We start from the raw sequence: 18197 nt of genomic DNA, 5'->3' as shown, positions 1-18197 counted from the left end.
TATGAGTGGCCTTCTTCAAGGTTTCTTAAAGAGGAGGAAGGAAAGGTTGCTGCTGAACAAGCAGCAAGGCAAGACTCTAGCTTTGCCATAAAGATGTGAAAAATTTACAGCTAATGCAAACGGCAGCTTTTCTTGTGTTTGATGCTGGAGAAAACACACAAAAGTTTAAACTGTGAACTCCATTATCCAGCTCAGATTTCTACAGTTTAATACATCAGAGGAAAAATATGTCAGACACAAAATATAGTCGCAGCTTGTATGACAAGAACAGCATTTCCATTTAAATGTTGCCCACCTTAAAAACGATGAGAAAAAAAAAGTCCCTTTCGAATACGACATGATTGCATTTTTAGGCCTCTTGAGATTTTAGGTTTCAAGAATAACCACTCTGTTCAAGATTGAGGCTGATGCAACAGAAGCCAGTGTGATGTGTGAAACATGTTTATGGAAATTTATGGAAATGAATAACAGCCTCTTTCATTTTTCTGATTGCAAACGAGCCAAAGAGAGGGATTTCCTCACCGTTCACATCCTCACTGACCATCTGACAATACTACAACCAAGCAGCCTCCAATGAACCACTTATTCATTATGAGAAATTTACACCATCCTGTTAAAAGAATGTATTTCATCGATTAAAAAAACTCAGTAGAAATGCAGAAATATATGTTTAAATCTACAGAAGTCATTCAATTAAAGTCTTCAAATATATGACCAGATTTTTTGAGGGTAGATGCAACTGGTAAAGCTCAGGATAACTAATGGCTCAATCACACTAGAGTAAAAGTAGGATAGCACCCTCTTGAGGTTTTTTGCTGTCAGGCTCTATTACAAATAGTTATAGCATACAAAGGTGGAGGGTGTTCAATCATCAACCTCTTGGAAACCAATTTTGATTGCAAACCAGTTGCACAGGTTGCCTAGTGGGAGGCAACTTGTCTCCAAAAAAATTGCGGTCTGACTCGGACTGACTGCAATAAGTCTCAGACAGACTAGTGAAGACTTACAAATAGTTGCAAGGTCTGCCTGCACCAATGGGAACAACTCATCTGTGAAGGCGATATTCCTACATAAAGGTCTCCATGTCATTTTGCAATCTTAGCCTTGATCTGCAGCAAATACACATCTATTTGTGGAGGAATTTGTGTTTCAAACCTATGAGTCTGATTGTAAGTATTTAATATGAATTTCTGTGCATGCAGATGGCAACGGATTTGCAATTTTTTCCAAGTTATCACAGTTAACAGTGCTCGCTGCGTTATCACAGATGTAATTGCCAGCATAACCCGATTCAACAGACAGCAGAACGACTCCATCTTACTCCCGTATTTAGTGCAACTGACCTAGCCAAGGCCTTCGAAGCAACGATTTCAAAGGCAGCAAAATCACAAGTCCATTGCAAACGGTAACAATGATTTTGGTTGTGCTGCTCTCTCAAACTGTTAAGATTAATGGTTTATGTCTTAGTGAAATTTTGTATTACATTATTACCGTAAATGTTACACAACATAACATAATAAATGAAATATCTTTATTGGATAAAGCGAGGTTCAAAATTTGTATTTGATTTGATAGATTTAAATCGAAGTTTTCTCACAGGGGAGTATATCTTTTTTGAATCAGCTCACATATCAGACTGACAGGAGGAAACACATCTATATTCGCCATGGTCTAAGGAAAGAATGTGCAATACACACTTTGTAAAAACCTTCAGGACAGAGACAGGACAGGAACTAGAAAGTTTTCTGAATTTAGATGAAGTATAACGTTCCATCAGTTTTACTGGAAATGAGAATTCAAATTTTAAGTAACAGAAAGGACATTCCTCTGATTATGTGACAAACTGAGCCGTGTAGGAGTATGTTGTCCGACTTAAGTTAGCACAACATGTAACGAGCAAAGACTTAAACACGCCAGTGTGTACCAACATCCTTGTTTTTTTGGGGTTTTTTTAGAATTGTTGTCGGTCAGTTAATGAACTACAAACAAAGTGACAGACCGCACCTAAAGCTGTAACGCTGCATGAGCTCGAAAGGAGACCCGAAGAACTGAAGCAGAGCATCGATACAATAAAACACTGAAGTTTATCACATGAGACTGAACTGATCCAGTATCGCTGCACTGTTTAGCTGATGTTTAGCTGATGTTTAGGTAGATGTCTGACACATTATGGCACTCATGGTGCCTTGTTTCTCTGCGTCTCTACACTAATAATAATTTACTAAAACTATTTGCTAACACTAAACAATTCGCAGAATGCATGAGTGCCTTTAATACTTAGATTAAATGTTATGTTACATGTTTATTCATATGTTATATATATATGTCATTATGCAAATAAAGAATTTTACTGCAAATAGGTAAATTGCATAAATGTCCTAAAGAACATAAAAATAAACACCTATTCGCAGAGTGGTTTGAAAGAAGTCGAGTTATGGAAGCCAAATAGTCCAAATATGTTTCTCCCTGTGATATCTGCCTCATTCATGTCAGTAATCCAGTCACAGAGGGAAAAAATCAATTCAAGAAACATTTATTTTGCACTTTTTTCTGTAAGAACATGATTTTTCACTTCTTGATCATGTAGATTTTTGTAACACACAGAAGACATCTGAAAAGGGAAACACGAGGAGGGGTTCATCCCGCACAAAAAGCACAAAGGATCATTTTTCAGCTCAAGCAGATAATCAGCCTTTAGTGTGGAATGATGGAGCTCTCAGGGGGTAGTGAGATGAAAATCTAACAGAGTCCCAAATCTAATTATTATTGACCTTTAGAACAAAGAGATTACTGGAGGTCAGGATGTACAGTCTCTCATTGGTCGCTCTGAAGCCCAGGATTGGTTTGTCGGAGTCCAGGCTGGCCACCTGTTGCTTGGCAACCTGTCCTACCTGACGGCCCTGCTTCCTGTTGAAGAGGACGGTCTCCACCGGGGAAGGCTGGCGGTAGATGAATGCACGGCGGAGACATTCACACAGTGAAGCGTAGGAGAAGTTTGGAGCGCAGGTGGCAAACTTCTTATCTCGTTTGGATGCCTGGACATAACCTGCAAAAATAAATAAATATAAGATCAGAGACATGCAGGGACAGTTTCTAACCTTCACTTTATACTGTCTCACTGAAATAAGGACACAGAGTGTTACTCCAGATAAGCTTGATTTATAGTCCTGTGTTCTGTGACAGCAGTACTAATACCTGCTTGGAAGCTAATTTGGTTTCCACAAGGATGAGCAGCATTTTTAGGACAGAAGGACTCTAAAAGACAATTTAAACTCACCAGTCCAGAAACATTAAGACTAAAAGCCACCACTTTAAAGTGTGGCGGGCCACATAGTGCAGCGTCTATGTGCAGGACAACAGATGCCATAGGGGAGTTGACCGATGTGCTGACATTAGCTTAAAGTGATCTGATGGCATCTAACAGCAACCTCTGCAGCTGTAGCAAAATGCAGAATGGCTCTTTGAGACTCTTTGAGGCTGGCTCCAAACACAAAAATATGAAAACTCATATTCATCTTTATAGCAAATCGTTCTGTGCAAGTAGCATTTTTTAAATAACTTACTTATTAAATTTGATAAAAGTCTCAGGTTGCAGGAACTAGCTGTCTCTTCACCTCAATTAATTCAAGTCACTGAAGTGGACATGTCGGCCATATCCATCCAATAAGTCCGTGCTTCAGATTAAGTGAAATTCTATTATTTAATTTATCTGTTAGTCATTTCTGTGATCTACAGAACTACATTAGACAACAGCTGCCTAAATGGCAGGGTGGCCAGCTGGTGTAGCTCACGTGGGTCTTACAGGTTATAAAAACTGGCTCAGATGAACTGTTCACCTGGCATCATTTGTTAGTTTATGTTTAACATGCTCCATTTTATTTAAGTAAACATCCTGTGTCGACTTCCACGTATAAACAGATAGGTGTGTCTGTGCTGGACTTGGCTGATAACTAAGGTACAGTTATGGGTACGCTGGTACAGTTTATAAGCGCAGCTTGCTAGGCTTAGCCGATAACTTCCACGCTTTCAACTAAATATAGTCACGAGGAAAAGATGGCAGAAGTAATAAAGTAATAGTGGAGGCTTAAAAAGCCACAAGCCAGAGGGTGATGTCACAGTGGATATATCCTCCTTCTCTCTGTGGAGGAAACCAACTACTTAAATTCTAAGACAATATCTTTGTGATGGCATGATTGTTTCTGGTTGTTGGAGTATTTCTCTACCTCAACAGCTAGTATTTGAAGAAGCGAGGAGATGGAGCTGCTAGTGAGAGGAAAAGAAATCTTTTTTTTTTGGTCTTTCAGGCCTGGAAATAGCACAGGCGTGAAGTGCTGTAGAGTGCTATGGCACGGTGTGTCGATATGTGGTTGGCCTAGCTGCTGCTGGCGTGGGCTTGAACATAGAGAATAACACACACACACTGTTCCACAGTCATGTGTTTCTGACTTAATGCACATTCTCAGTAAGAGGCACTTACATTTTGAAATAACTGAAGTAATTCAGAACCACAAAGGTTGTGAATAATCTGTCTTATCTTTGAATCTCACAAATGGAAATATTTCCCTTATGAGCCACACGCCCCAAACTACAGATAAACAAAGATCACATATGGCATATGAGATTGTTTTGAGTTTCTACACAGTACGTTTTTTTCCTGTATTCAATGTAATTATTGTTAGGACGAACAGGAGGGAAATGCAGCTGCTGGTCCAGGAGTTGAAACTAACTTGTTACAGGATCAATCTACCTGCCACTACCCATAACCCTACTCTCTCCATCTAACAGCCAAGCGTAAAAAGGTTTTTGTTTTTCCTATGGCATAGTTTTGCTGCACAAAGCTCCAGGCGCGGATCCAAATCACAGTATTGGGTGAAGAGAGGTTTAAAAATCTACCCCGGAGTAGCAATGACAAAAACACAGCTGAGGAAAAAGCTAATTGCAGGACGAATAAGAACTCAAGTGAAGCTAAAATATTTCAGTCCCCCCAAACATTCCTCAGAGATCCATGTTTTTAGAAGGGTGTTCAATACAGAAAGCAGACGTGTGATCAATGACCCAGAGAATTCAATTAGCTAGAAAGAGAACGCACCACAGCAGACATGTTCAGTTAATAGTTACAGATACTGAAAAGGTCTAAATAGATGTAACAGAAAGAAAAGAAACAGTCACTGATTCATTCATTATTTAAGTAATTTATCAAATTACTGTAAATACAAAGAATTTTCCAGTTTCAGCCTCTTGAATCTAAAATCAGAGACAATTAAATTCCTTTAAAGATGCCCCCTTTGAAATTTGGACAATTAATCAATAAGTCAGTTAGTTTGGCAGTGATGCTTTAAATCATGTTAAAAGCTGAAACACTGACAAAGCTTTTCCTTTTTTGGCAGCCTGTCCAGGACAACAGCAAGGACAGGCTCCAAAATCCTGAACTGCATAAGTAGTTAAGAAAATGGATGGATGGACGGTTCACTCCTTAAGCTTTGAACAACATAAGTCTTTGATCATTTGCTTTCACTGAACTGGAAATTGCATATTTGCCAAGGTCACTTCAAGAAGACCAAAGAGCTGGGCCAAAAGCACGAAACAGTCATTCTTACTCATCTGATTTATAAAGATGTTTATAAGTGTCGAGTCATTTTCATACTGGGAGATGTGCACAGGCCTGATTTGCACTCCCACAGTTTGCATTCGTCCGTGTAGCTGCACTAGCTATTACATCTGTCAGTGTGAAGCGCTGCAAAGACAAACAGCTATTTCAGCTGTGTCAGTGAGTTTCTGCACCTGCAGCAAACCGGCTTTCATTAGCCGTGTAAACCTGTAAAATCATCAATAGTAGCGACATCCTAATAATCAGAATCAAATACAGAAAATGCTGAATTCTTCATTGGAAAACACTTTACCTATATAAACTACATAAAGTAAAAAGACCACCGCATAGAAAGAAACAGTTGGATGTTAATGAGAGTTCATGATTATTCGTAAATAACTGAGTTACTAAATGCCCCTCTAATTGCACCTAAGGTTTCCATCCACCATCGTTTATTTTATCGTCTCATCACATCAGCCACATGACTCTAGAAATGTTAGACAGTGCTGTAAAGTTTCATTTAGGTGAGTGCGTGTAATTGCTTATAAATACCAGGTTGCTCCAGTACGCCTTCACATATGTACACATTGTTTGTACATCTGCTTCCTGATATTAGTGACAGTGAGACTTTATTGTTCCTCTGCTGCTGAAAAACATCTTTCACTCTTGCAATCTGATGAGCCACTTCCTGCATGCCTAAGATTTCCCATCTGACACCACAGCAGTTCAAAAACGCAAAACCAGCAATTTCTCTCCTGCAGCTCAACATTTGTCCTTAATAAAATTAGCTTGTGTAGTTGTGTTGTGTAGCAGAGCCTTAAGCAGCACAATCAATACTAAACACACTACAGGTTTATAGATTTCAAATCTCTGAAAAGTATTATCTAAGGAAACATATCAAACACACACAGATATATGCAAGTTAAATATAAGAGGTTTTAAGAGCTTCAAAACACCAATCATGGAATGGAAGCACACATTAACCACGCTGTGGTTTCATTATTGTGAAAATAAAAACAAAAACAGCACCGTTGCCCTCACATATATACCACTGTCCCAAGTTTAAATCACCTTCTATCTGACCAATAAGCATTTAGGGACACCAGCTTTAAACCAACAGGAGTGTCTGTTATTTTCAAGCTATTTGACAAAACCATTATCCATCTGCCCAAAGAAAAACAGCCTGTGCAGGTGGGTCACACTACAAAGCAAGGCCATAACAACGCAGTAGTACTGCCTCATTTACATGAATAGAGGGGCCATAAACTCCATCACTGCATGCTGGAAATTCTTGTGGGGTTTTCATTTATAAAGACTATAAGACCACATAGTTATAGCTACTATAATTATAGTAGTTATGGTTATAGTAAAAGAGACTGTGCCACCTTACTTCATAGTTCTTTTCTTCTCTTATTTTTGGCATTTGACAGTCAAATTATCTCTTTTCTTTGCAGGAAAACCCCTACCTATTAACAAACTTTTTAAGGACTCTTTCACGTAAATACATTTAATGGTGGTGTGGCATAGTCGTTTCTAGTACGTTACAAGGATGATCTCTGGTACTCAAGCATCCACATTTTGAGTCCTGTTTCTCTCTGTGCCTTGTTCCGACTGATCGAGGTAATTTCCGAAAATATCACCAGGGATCCATCTGCAGTCCAAAACTGGATGATATACTCCAAACAGAAATGTGCTGTTTGGTAAGTGCGCCTTCTTAACAAAAGAGAAATGAAGAAGTCACGGCTGTCAAAGTGCTTCAGGTGTCTGTTGTTTTAAGATGAGAAGAGACAAGTGAGGAGATAAATTACACAGACCAGGAGACTGAAAGAGACGCGGCTCTGGAAACAGGCGCAATCTCAGCACATCGGTGAGTGTCTGAGCTAACAGACACGTTACGATGCAGTCCTCACACTCAGGTATATTATCCAGAGCAGTTTAAAATGTTTATATGCAAAGCCGTCCCCGTTATCATTAACTACACTTTTAAAGCAGTCATTTAGTTGTCTATCCTCTGAAGTTGTGAAGCAGCAGGAGCAGCAGCAGCAGGAGCAGCAGCAGCAGGAGCAGCAGCAGCAGGAGCAGCAGCAGCGTGATACTGGACTTAAATGTAAAGTTATCAGCGCGTGAAATTAATTATTCATCTTATGCTGTCTTTTTTTTTTTTGATCATAAAGATAGAGTTTTACATCAGTTTGACATTTACTGTGACTCATACATCTTGGGATAAACTTTGCACTACAGACATAGTGGCGTACCTTCTCTGCTAATACAGGTGATTTTTTACAGAATAAAAGCAACTCTTTCTGCAAAACGATATTTCTGTTTGGATTTGAAACAATAATATTTCCTCTAAGCCCTGACTGTAGTATAATTTCCTTTATTAAATATAAAGCCGAAGCTACTGGCTAGCCATCGTCCCAGTTTCTGCCTCTCACACACAGCTGGAGGTTGTTTTAATGTTAACAGGCCCGAGAAGCGCCTGGGAAGCAACATTTATTCCTCTCGAGTGGCAAATGGCTGCAAACAGTGTTGGTTTGACAACATAACCATATTTGTTAGGCTTAAAAGGCGCTGTAGTGTGTTATCATGAAAGATGTGCTGAAAACCGGAAACTCAGCAACTGTTAAAGATTCACTGCAGCGCTATTGTATGAAGATTTAGTATAAAACTACAAATGCTGGGACCTGTTTGCCTTCAGTTTCAAAGAATTTGTCTTTTTTCTGCTTTGAACCTAATATTTGTAAAACCAGGTTCAATTTGTACTTCCTGTCATCAACACCACTTTGTGTAAACTGAATAGTAAACAATTTATTAGGACCCAGCAAAGAATTTTATTTTGAATAACTTATCAGTTGTTGTTTTTTTTCAGTGTCCGATCAAGGTAGAAAAATAGTTCCAAGACAACAGTTCAAGGTTTCACTTCTTAAATGTAGCCAGGGCACTGTTGTTAGACTTCCTAGTAAGAGAAAGTCTGAGTTTAAAACTTGTTTCTGTTATCTCTTTATCGATTTGAAAAAAATTTAATGAACCAAACCTTCATAAAAGAAAAAAAAAAAACACTTCAGTGGTGACTCAAACTGGTGATGTCCAGCTTTCGGGCCCATACTTTTCCTATAGAGCTGACTTGGTTTAAGATGCTGACACCGAGGAATAGGAGGGGATGGCTTTAACAGTCTAATGCAGGGGTCAGCAACCTTTAACACCCAAAGAGCCATTTGGACCCGGTTTCCACGCAAAAGAAAACACTGGGAGCCGCAAATACTTTTTGACATCTAAAATGAAGATAACACTGTATATATTGTTTTTTACCTTTATGCTTTGTGTGAACAACTAAGGTGTGTTGCTTATGAAATCCATGAAGTGCTATTTTATTTATGTAATTAACACATGTTGAACTCTTAAAGAAATATAACAAAAGGAAAAACACCCAGCTGAACTAAAAGGATCCATGTAGCAACAAAAACTGTTGTGAGCCGCCATCCTTATATCGCCTTTGGGCTTTTGGAGCCTTGACCTGACTTTTAAAAAATAATTGGAAAAAAAGCACTATGCTGCTACAAAATGAAAAATAGATATTTGCAAAAATCTGCCTTTGTGACCAGTTTTGATCCTGGAGATGATCTCAGGGTTTCAACCATCTTCACTAATGCTGGAAGCCCACTGGGGGAAGCCGCTGGACCAAACTGTGACTACAGCACATTTCAGAGGCAGATCTTTGCTCCTCTAACAATATGTTCCGAGCCTTATTTTTCTTTTTTGAGCAGATGAGGCAGGCAGAAAGTCAAACAGAGGAAAAAGCTTTGAATATCCAGTCAATTCTCAAACTACAAACACTCTTAAATGGCTAAAAAGGATGGGCACCAGTACAGTTTACTGATTGACCAGGTGCCCGTATGCCTTACGGCCCAAAAGCAGTGGCTGAAGTTCGAGTCCGACCTGCTGTCCCTTGCTGCATGTCTTTAACTGCTCTCTTTGCCCAAAATTAAAATAATAAAAAAAAAGGTTAACAGGAAACTTTGTAGCAGAGGCAATGTAACAGACCTGAGTCCAGGGGGGCATAAATTAGGTTTCACTTTTGACTGAGACTGCAGATTTGTACACTGGCAGCTAAAAGCCTCAAATCCTACCACATCTTATTGGATTCCTTTACAGTGACTGGGGAATCCATGACAGATCTCAGAACTCATTTTTAGCCAATTCGCTTTATGACATTGTTTATAGTCATGCTGGAAGCCCCCAGACTGAGGCCATAAAGGGATGCAGCTGGTTAGCGACAGCACTCAGATAGGCTGTGGCTGGTGTTCAGTGTGACAAGAAAAGTTTCCACGCCATCACAGACCTACTGACACCAGCAGTCTGGACTGCTGAGACAAGGAAGGCTGGTTCAGAAAGGATTCATGCTGTCGAGGGGAAGTGACTACCATCTGCAGTCTGGGACAGAAATTCAGAATTACCAGATCAGGATGCGTTCTCTCCAGTATTTGTACAGTTTCTATGAGTCTGTGCTTCCTGTGGCCACAAATTTCTATTGTTTGCCAACAAGAATTGAGGTCTTCTTCTGCTTGCTTGGCCCATCTGTCTCCAGACTTCAGATCGGCACAGATGAAGAGCTTTCCTCTCATCTTCTCATCAACAAAGCATTCCTTTCAGCAGAACTGCCCCTTATATAATCCCACGTTAGCTCTACAGACTGTTGTGGCAAACAACAAATGATCATTTTGGATCAGACCAGCCTGTCTACTACCAACAACCATGAGAGAACAGATGAGATTTACCTTCATTCAGATGTCTGATGTGAACATTAACCCCTGACCTTCATCTGCATTTTATGCATTACACTGTAGCCTCATAGGATAATTGTACAGGTGTTCCTTATGTGTTTGGGTTTAGTGGGTCTATAATTGAGGGAAATTCACAGAGTAAGTGTTGCAACTTTAAACTCTTACCCAAAGCATTGAATGTGGCGATGTGCTCCCACATGTTACCGGGTTGATCAGGACGAGGCTGCCAAACGAGAGCGTCCACGTCATGTCGGAGGCAGAGGCACGGCATTTCGGATGGGTTCGCGTCAACCGTGAACAGGTACTGGTGACTCCCTAGATTCACCTGGAGACACACAAACATGAGGGTTTTATGTTGATGTCCCGAGGTTGTAGAGGTTCAGCAGCAAAGACAAAGGTGGTGATGGACTCGTGAAGTACTGTGATTTTTTAGTTGTACGAGGTGATTTCTTTCTGATCTCCTCCACTGCACGATGCAGATAAAACAAAACATGAAATGCTATTCCCTGTATTTTGCATCTTAACCTGAGTTCAGCAGGTTTGTTTGTATTTGCCTCATACTAAATTCTGATTAATGTGCTTGTCCTAACTCTGTGTGGTTTGCTGCTATTCTGTTCCAACTCCATTTGTTCTGGAGAGAAAACGACTGTTGTTATGACATAACTCCTTTTCGGCATCTGACTGTTCACACTGATTCCTCACTTGATGAAAACTGCCAACTTGTCTCAGAGGCTGTCAGGCGGCGTTGTCCTCCCCATCTCAATACACTTTTGACAAGCATTCAAAACGCTGCATAAACCAGCTCATAAGCTGGTGGATGATTGTAGCAAACAATGAAGAGCCATTTAGGAAGCCGTCATCTCTCCTCTCTAAAACTCATTTTCTTGCCAGTTGTGGTTGACTTGGAGTGTGAGGCTTTGGTACAGCCTCTGTGTGTGTTTATGTGGGGGAGGTGACTGATAACGATGCCACTGCCTGCCCTGTGACATGACTAGTGAATACGAAACAAACAGTGGAAATACAAATAAGTGTACCAAATTAAATTGACTTAAATCACAAGTTTGTGAGCTGCCAGAGGAGGACGAGTGCAGGTTTCATTAATTTGAAGGTTACTGCATGTGATCTCATTGATTAGTTCTCCCTCTCCCTATAAACCATTTAATGTTACTACCATGGATCTTGTAGTAAGTAAGCAGTCAGCGTGACTACATCTGATGAAAGACTTCAACAGGGAGTCAGAGGAACAATGACCTATTCAGGCCTAGACATATAAAAAAGAAAGCCTGTGATAAGATACTGAGTAATCTCTGCTATAAAACAGTACCACTGCATACCAATACATGCTTCACATTTGAAAACATCACCGTTAAACGCAGTTTCAGCTGTATTAAACTATAAAAGTGACAATTAGCACTACATTGGCTCAATACTGGCTCTGCTGACTAATACTGACATACCAACATCCAGGGTTTCTGCATACAAATTACATGCCTGGTAGGATCACTACCACCTGTGGCTTTTAATATATGAATCAAAGAAACATTTTTTAGACCAGAGTTAGAAGTTAGCTAATGGTAAGTCCTTAAAAAATTTATCACATAACCACACACTGTAAGGTTTATGCAACAGCTGCCATAAATTAACAGTACTGGTAATTATCAAAAATTAAGTTCTGTTTCTGTAGCTCTTTGATTGAAATTACTTTTTTGTAACTAAAATATAATTATTGTTATTATCCATGAATTTCAAATAGCACATTATTTTTTCATTCAGATGCCAAATTACAGACATTTACTTGCATCCCAGAACATAAAAATTAGTCCCAGTGGTTTAACATGCTTGACTGATTTCTAGGGACCCGAATAAAATTTGGGTTTAAAAATGTGAACTCAGTTTGCTATTTGCCTAATAAATAGCATCATTTTTTTTTAAAGATTTTTAAAAATCTGTTTTCTTGTTTTTTATTACATGTGGTCTCATATATTTGTTAAGCACTGTAGGCGAACCTGTTTTTGCCTGTTCTTAGCATGATTATTGTACATAAAACTACCTACGTGTGGATGAGGTAAATAAAACTATTTTCAGAATACTAATATTCTGCTGCTTGTTTCCAGGAAAGGAAAAAAACAAAAAACAGAAAAACAATCTTAAGCCTTTTATTGCATTATTTTCACAAACACCTTTCTCTGCAGGGGGTTCAGGTCTCACCTTACAAGCTGTGGCAATTTAAACCCAGACAAAAAGTAAACAGAGTGACACTAAAAAGATTATAGAAATAGTGATTGTATTAGTATTGTATTGTATTTTGTATTGTATTCTACTTTAGCTTCTTCACAAAGCCTTTATTGAATAAGAAGGATTTAACTGAAGGGAGCAGTGGATTATCCTTCTGAATCCAGAATTCCTGCTAATTCCTGTATTAGCTTCAACACGGAGATACAATATTCACAACTGAGAGTGATAAAAAAAAAAATGTAAAAGAACAGGCGGAGCTCTTAAAGAAACAGAGGACTTTTGTCTGTCAGTAGGAAAGGTTCAATCTAATGCAGCAACAGTATAGGAAAGAATAAGGTGAATGTCTCACTGTCTCATCTTTTCTTCCTTCATCTTACGTCAGTTTTCCTGCATCTCCACAGAACGTGCACATAAGAAAATGCATTAAAAAAAGGCATTAAGGCCACTGAATATGATTAAGAACCGGGGGTGGTTAAGTTGCCACAATACATACTGCTTAAATGGACCTAAAGAGAAGTGCTTTATGCATTCAGATCGTTTTTGTTTGAGATGCTCTTTGGAAAGGAGAAGTTTATATAGAATATATACAAGTATTCCAAGGCACTTACTTTCAAACGACATTTAAAATGCATTAGTTTTCATGTGTAATCTAAAAGAAACAACCTCCCTGATGAAGGCTTATAAACTGAACTTGGCATTTTTTAAGTTAAACATAACTTTTAAAAAAATGGCCTGTGTATTGCTACAGTGGAAATTCCTCAAAAAGACACACTCTCCATTTTTATTGTTCTGATCAGTTTGAAGTGAGCAGGGTTCAGCTGATGTCATGCATGTATGCACCAATCAGGATCTTATGAATGAAAACACAATGAAAAATGTGTCTTCAATAAAATAAATTAATAAAAAAAAACGGATGACTTGTTTAATTATTCTTTATTTCTAGGCTGAGGTATTACCCTTTCATTTCATCATGATGTCACCATAGCTCTGTGAAAAGCCTTCAGTTGATCCAAAACACTGGGACTACAAAATCATATTTCTCCATTTAAGCATCTCTTCACTAACTTTTTGTAAAATCCAGAATACAAAATAAAACCCTTCTCCCTTAATGACCAAGCTCCATCATATCTTAAATATCTCATAGCACCATATTATGGCAACAGAGCAGAACTTAGCCTTCAACTATCGGGCTCCTCCTCTGTAGAATCAGCTAGTTCGCCTTCCTGCAATGTCAACAAATGCCATTTTTGTCACATCTGCAAGCATAACTCAGTTACACAGCAGGCCTCCTTTTGTGTCACTCCCAATTCTTGACTGTCAATCCCAACTTCCCATCAAGAGAGATGATTTTACTCCAAATCATGATCCAAGTATTTATTGCCTACATTTAGTGTGAAACAAAACAAATGAAAAAGAAGCAAAAAAGCAAACCACGGTCTCCTGCTCGATATACATGCTACTTAAGACTAAAATGTTATCTCTTATAAGCAAATACCGCTGATGCCAGTGCATCAAAGGCACTGATCCCAAAGGAAACCTTATGCATACTGGGGAGATGCAGGTGGCATCTGAAAACATCACATTATATTATGTACCAGGATTAGAACATGTTGGTGGAAGCACTATTTGGCATTAACATTTGGTCTTCTCTTTACAGCACCTCATACTTTTTCCTCTTTGTTCTTTTTTACCTGAACCATAACTGTACATAGAGGTAGTGCAGGTACTGTATCTTTTGGATGCAGAGCAACATGTTTTTGTTCTGCAGTCACTCGCGCCTACAACCTGCCCAGTGTGGGTTTGTCATTGCACAATACTCATCTATTCATTCTGCTCTCTTTTCACTCCAAATAGTCGACAGCCACCCACCCTGTGGTTGGTTCTGTCAGAGATTTCATCCAGAAACCAATCCAAGCCTTTTTCCTCACACATACTGCTGCTTCCTTAACCCTTTGAGGTCTCAATTGTCACCGTGATGACATCAACCCTAAACATAGGCAATCAAAATATGTAATTTTAGCTTTAATTTAATTGCTCTCCCAAGTTTTGGTTATTCTTAAGGTTGAAAACATCCAGTTCAGAGACCTTTGATCTGTATCTCAGTGCTCAATCACTGCTTTTAACTTCAAGAGAAAGACCATGACATGGTTAAAAAGCTGCGTAAATAAGCCAGTCTGTGAGTTAAGACATTTTTAGGTATATTATATAGCGGTTGCATAATATATGCACAATGCAAGGTACTGCCACTGAAGCCTGTATAGAAAAGTACTTAATAATTACTCATACCTGCTAACATTTTCAAAAAAAGCAAAAAAACTTGTCAGTAAAAGCTGTTTTATTTTTAATCAAATGGTTTATAGATGATGACAGGAAGTGGGAACTTGGTATTGCAGAAAAGGGGAAAAAATGCATCTGTATGCAGGGGCCAGATGTCTGTTATAACAGCTGAAATGCCAACTCCCTCTCATCACTGCTGCCGTCACGCTCTTAGAAGGCTGCTGCTCACTCGCCTTTACAGAGAGAGGACAAAGCGTTGTTTACTTACACTCTAATCAGCCCGAGACGCTCAATTTTATCTTTTAAAAACCATCCAAGTGTTTTGTTTGACAGCAAGGGAGCCAGCTGCACCAAAGGGCAGTCAAATATGACCTTCAGTTATAACCAGAGTGTAAAATCAAAGCCTTTTTTTAGGAAATTGCATATCATAAATGTGTGACTCTACCTCCACCTGAGGAGGCTGGGATGTCTCTCCCAGTGATTGTGCGTGTTTGTGTTGTAATACCCATTGATCAAACCCCCCCAAAAACAAACTGCAGTTCAGGGAAGCTCTTTGTGCTCTGCAATTGTCAGATGACTAGTTTGTAGAATCACACCTGTCCTGGTCGACAATGCAACACCTGAACAGATGCCAGCTTCACACCACATTTGTATCTTCACACTGAAATTAAGCACCTCTACACTGCCTCTCGGGCCAATTGAAATAAAAAAAAGTTAAGTTTTGTAGCTGTTTCACAGTGATTTCCTCGTTGCTGTAATGAAATACACGAAAATACAAGGTACACAGTCGTCCAATCTTGATTGTAAACCTTGAGAATGACACACCTGTCTTTCTGAGAGTGTTCCTAACTTGATTAGATGTTGTGAAGGTGTCTTTGTAAACTATTCCAGTGAACACCTACTATATACAAGTTCAATACTTGGAATCAGCTGAAGATATTTGCTGAATTTGTAACAAATAAAAAATGTGATAGTGTTCGGAAGAAAGAATTTTTACAAGTCTAACAAATTATAAATTAAACTGCACGACCAGTACCAGTCTAAATGAAAGGATTAGAAGGTCAGAACAATGTGAATTTCCCATTGTGTCTTAGATAAGACAGATCTCTCCTTTAATTATTTATTTATTGTTTGTAAATTATAAGTCATAATGGTTCTGGCAGAATTTGCTTAAAATTATTAAATTTAAGTTGCCTTTGATGTAATAGCTGAGGAACCAAGATAAAATATAATAAATAACAGTGCGGTAGTCTGTTTCACAATGTCATCATTGTTTTGTCTCATCATAAATGCAGTGCACTCGCTTTCTAATGAGAACTGGCTTCTGTCGCTCCTTAAAAGCCCATATTTGCACTTAGTGACTGTGATGTTGACTGCATTAGGAAGGGTTCACAGGCAGTCATGGCCAGGATGTTAACATATAGAAATTTGCAGAAATTTGCTCGTTTCTGAACATTTTAGCAATCTTATACTAACCCCAACAGGGTTAAACTGAGTTCCCTTCCAGACATAAAGTCATAACAGTATGACATTCAAAGGTCGGACTGTTCGTAATAACTCTACCTCATCCAAGCAGGAAATTGCTGGCAAATTTAACAGCAACAAAGAGCGTAGAAGAGCTCTGAACAGACGAAGCGCTGACAGACTGCCATCAACAAACAGAAAACTTTTTCACAAGAAAAAGCAAAACACCCATTCTCAGAACATTCAAATATATCTTATAACTTAAATGTCTGAAAACGTTTCAATCCAATTATCATTTTATGGTAACAAATGATATCATAAAATACTTTCTGATCCTGCTGCACAGCTTACATGATGCTGAGATAAGCACGGCTGCAAAATCCATTACAGGTGTCCAAAGTAGATGTGACTCAGCCTCCATCTGAGGAAAGCACACAAAAACCATTCTTCATCTTTTTCAGGTGGGATCAGAACCGCAGACAAACACACAGTCAAAGGTGGCAAATTAATAGGAGGAGCCCAAATTTTAAGCTAAAAGGCTTTCTGAAAAAGGTCAGGTATCCTAGTGGGCAGGCAGGCGGCTGAAGCATTAAGGTGGATAAAATGAGGTACGGAGCCAAAGAATGGAAAAGTAAGGCTTCCTGGATGAAATCCTGTACACAGACACGCTCACGCATCCATGTACACACACACACACACACACACACACACACACAAACACACAGATTTAGCCTTCCTTCAAAAGACTGATGGAACAGAAACAACTACAATCAAACTTATTTAAGAGCTGCAGGTTGCCTGGTTGTACTATTTGCAGAGTAAATGAAGGGAGAAACATTAAAGGGCTTTTATTCCTATTTAGCCCTTCATCACAGTCTGAGCAGAAACACTGTACTGGACACTCACTAGTTGTTATTAGGCTTTCATTAAATAATGAAAGGCTTCAATTTTACAGAGTTTTTGTGACGGGGAATTTTTCATTATGAACACAGGAATTATTTTGCCCAAACGAAACACAGAAAAGTGAAAAGGGAACATCAGTGGCGGATGTACTGTGGTCTAATATTCACACATGAATAGAGCTTTTGCAATTGGCTATATACAGTATCCGGGCTGGTGGAAGACAAACATCCAGTTATGCTCCTTCAGAAGTGAGGTTGAAAGTGCTGCTTTTACAAACACGTCATCGAGTGGAGTGTGCAATAGGATGTTGTTGGGTTTTTTTTTATAAATGTGAAAGCATACTTGACATGTCCTTAAAATACAAATGCAAAACCCATTAAATCCTTTCTTTCCTTATCAACTGTGAATCAACTAAAATAGATGTTGTTCTAAAGAAACTGCAAACTGTGACGTCCGTTTTTCACCTTGGGGCGAATAATGGACAACAAAGACAAAGTTGCTAATTTCTCGTCATGCAAACTGAACGCATTCAAGAAGCAAAAAAAATGCAAATAATATAGGGATGATATTTCAGTGTGCAGCTTTACAAACCTTCTGTTGGAAGAGTGCAGTAAAAACATTATTTAACACTTTGTATTTTTGCTTGTTTGGTGTGAGAGGAAATAAAAAGTCACTTATTTGTTACATTTGTTTAAAATGTAACAAATGTTACAAATGTTTAAAAAGGATAAAAAGTAGCCACAAAACTCGGTGACCCATGTGACTGATTTGCAACTGGTTGCTGGTAGTCCCAAGGCGAAATTAGTCCTAAAAAGGATGTAGTCCTGCACCGAAAACCTCCTTACAATTGTTTTGGTTGCTAGCAGATTCCCACGGATGACAATAGTTTGCATGAAAGACATCGACTCATCTAGAAACATCTAGTCTCCATCTACTCTCAGAGTGCTGGT

General features: G+C 38.9%; 1 protein-coding gene across 1 annotated transcript in view; it reads right to left on the bottom strand.

Moving 5' to 3' along the window:
• Positions 1-2516: 2516 nt before the first annotated feature.
• nudcd1 (NudC domain containing 1) overlaps positions 2517-18197 on the bottom strand; it is a 56618-nt gene continuing 40937 nt past the window's right edge. The window contains exons 9-10 of the mRNA XM_085262627.1: positions 10534-10693; positions 2517-3046 (exon numbers count right to left, since the gene is read on the bottom strand). Coding sequence (XP_085118753.1) covers positions 2757-3046; positions 10534-10693 — 450 coding nt within the window. The 3' untranslated portion in view covers positions 2517-2756. The remainder of the gene's footprint in view (positions 3047-10533; positions 10694-18197) is intronic.

This window comes from Mchenga conophoros, linkage group LG22, assembly GCF_057382185.1.
Source record: "Mchenga conophoros isolate Kocher_MC1m ecotype Shallow Benthic linkage group LG22, M_conophoros_male_GT1.1, whole genome shotgun sequence".
In the NCBI taxonomy this organism is placed as follows: domain Eukaryota; kingdom Metazoa; phylum Chordata; class Actinopteri; order Cichliformes; family Cichlidae; genus Mchenga; species Mchenga conophoros.
This window is presented reverse-complemented; position numbering and strand designations above follow the sequence as displayed.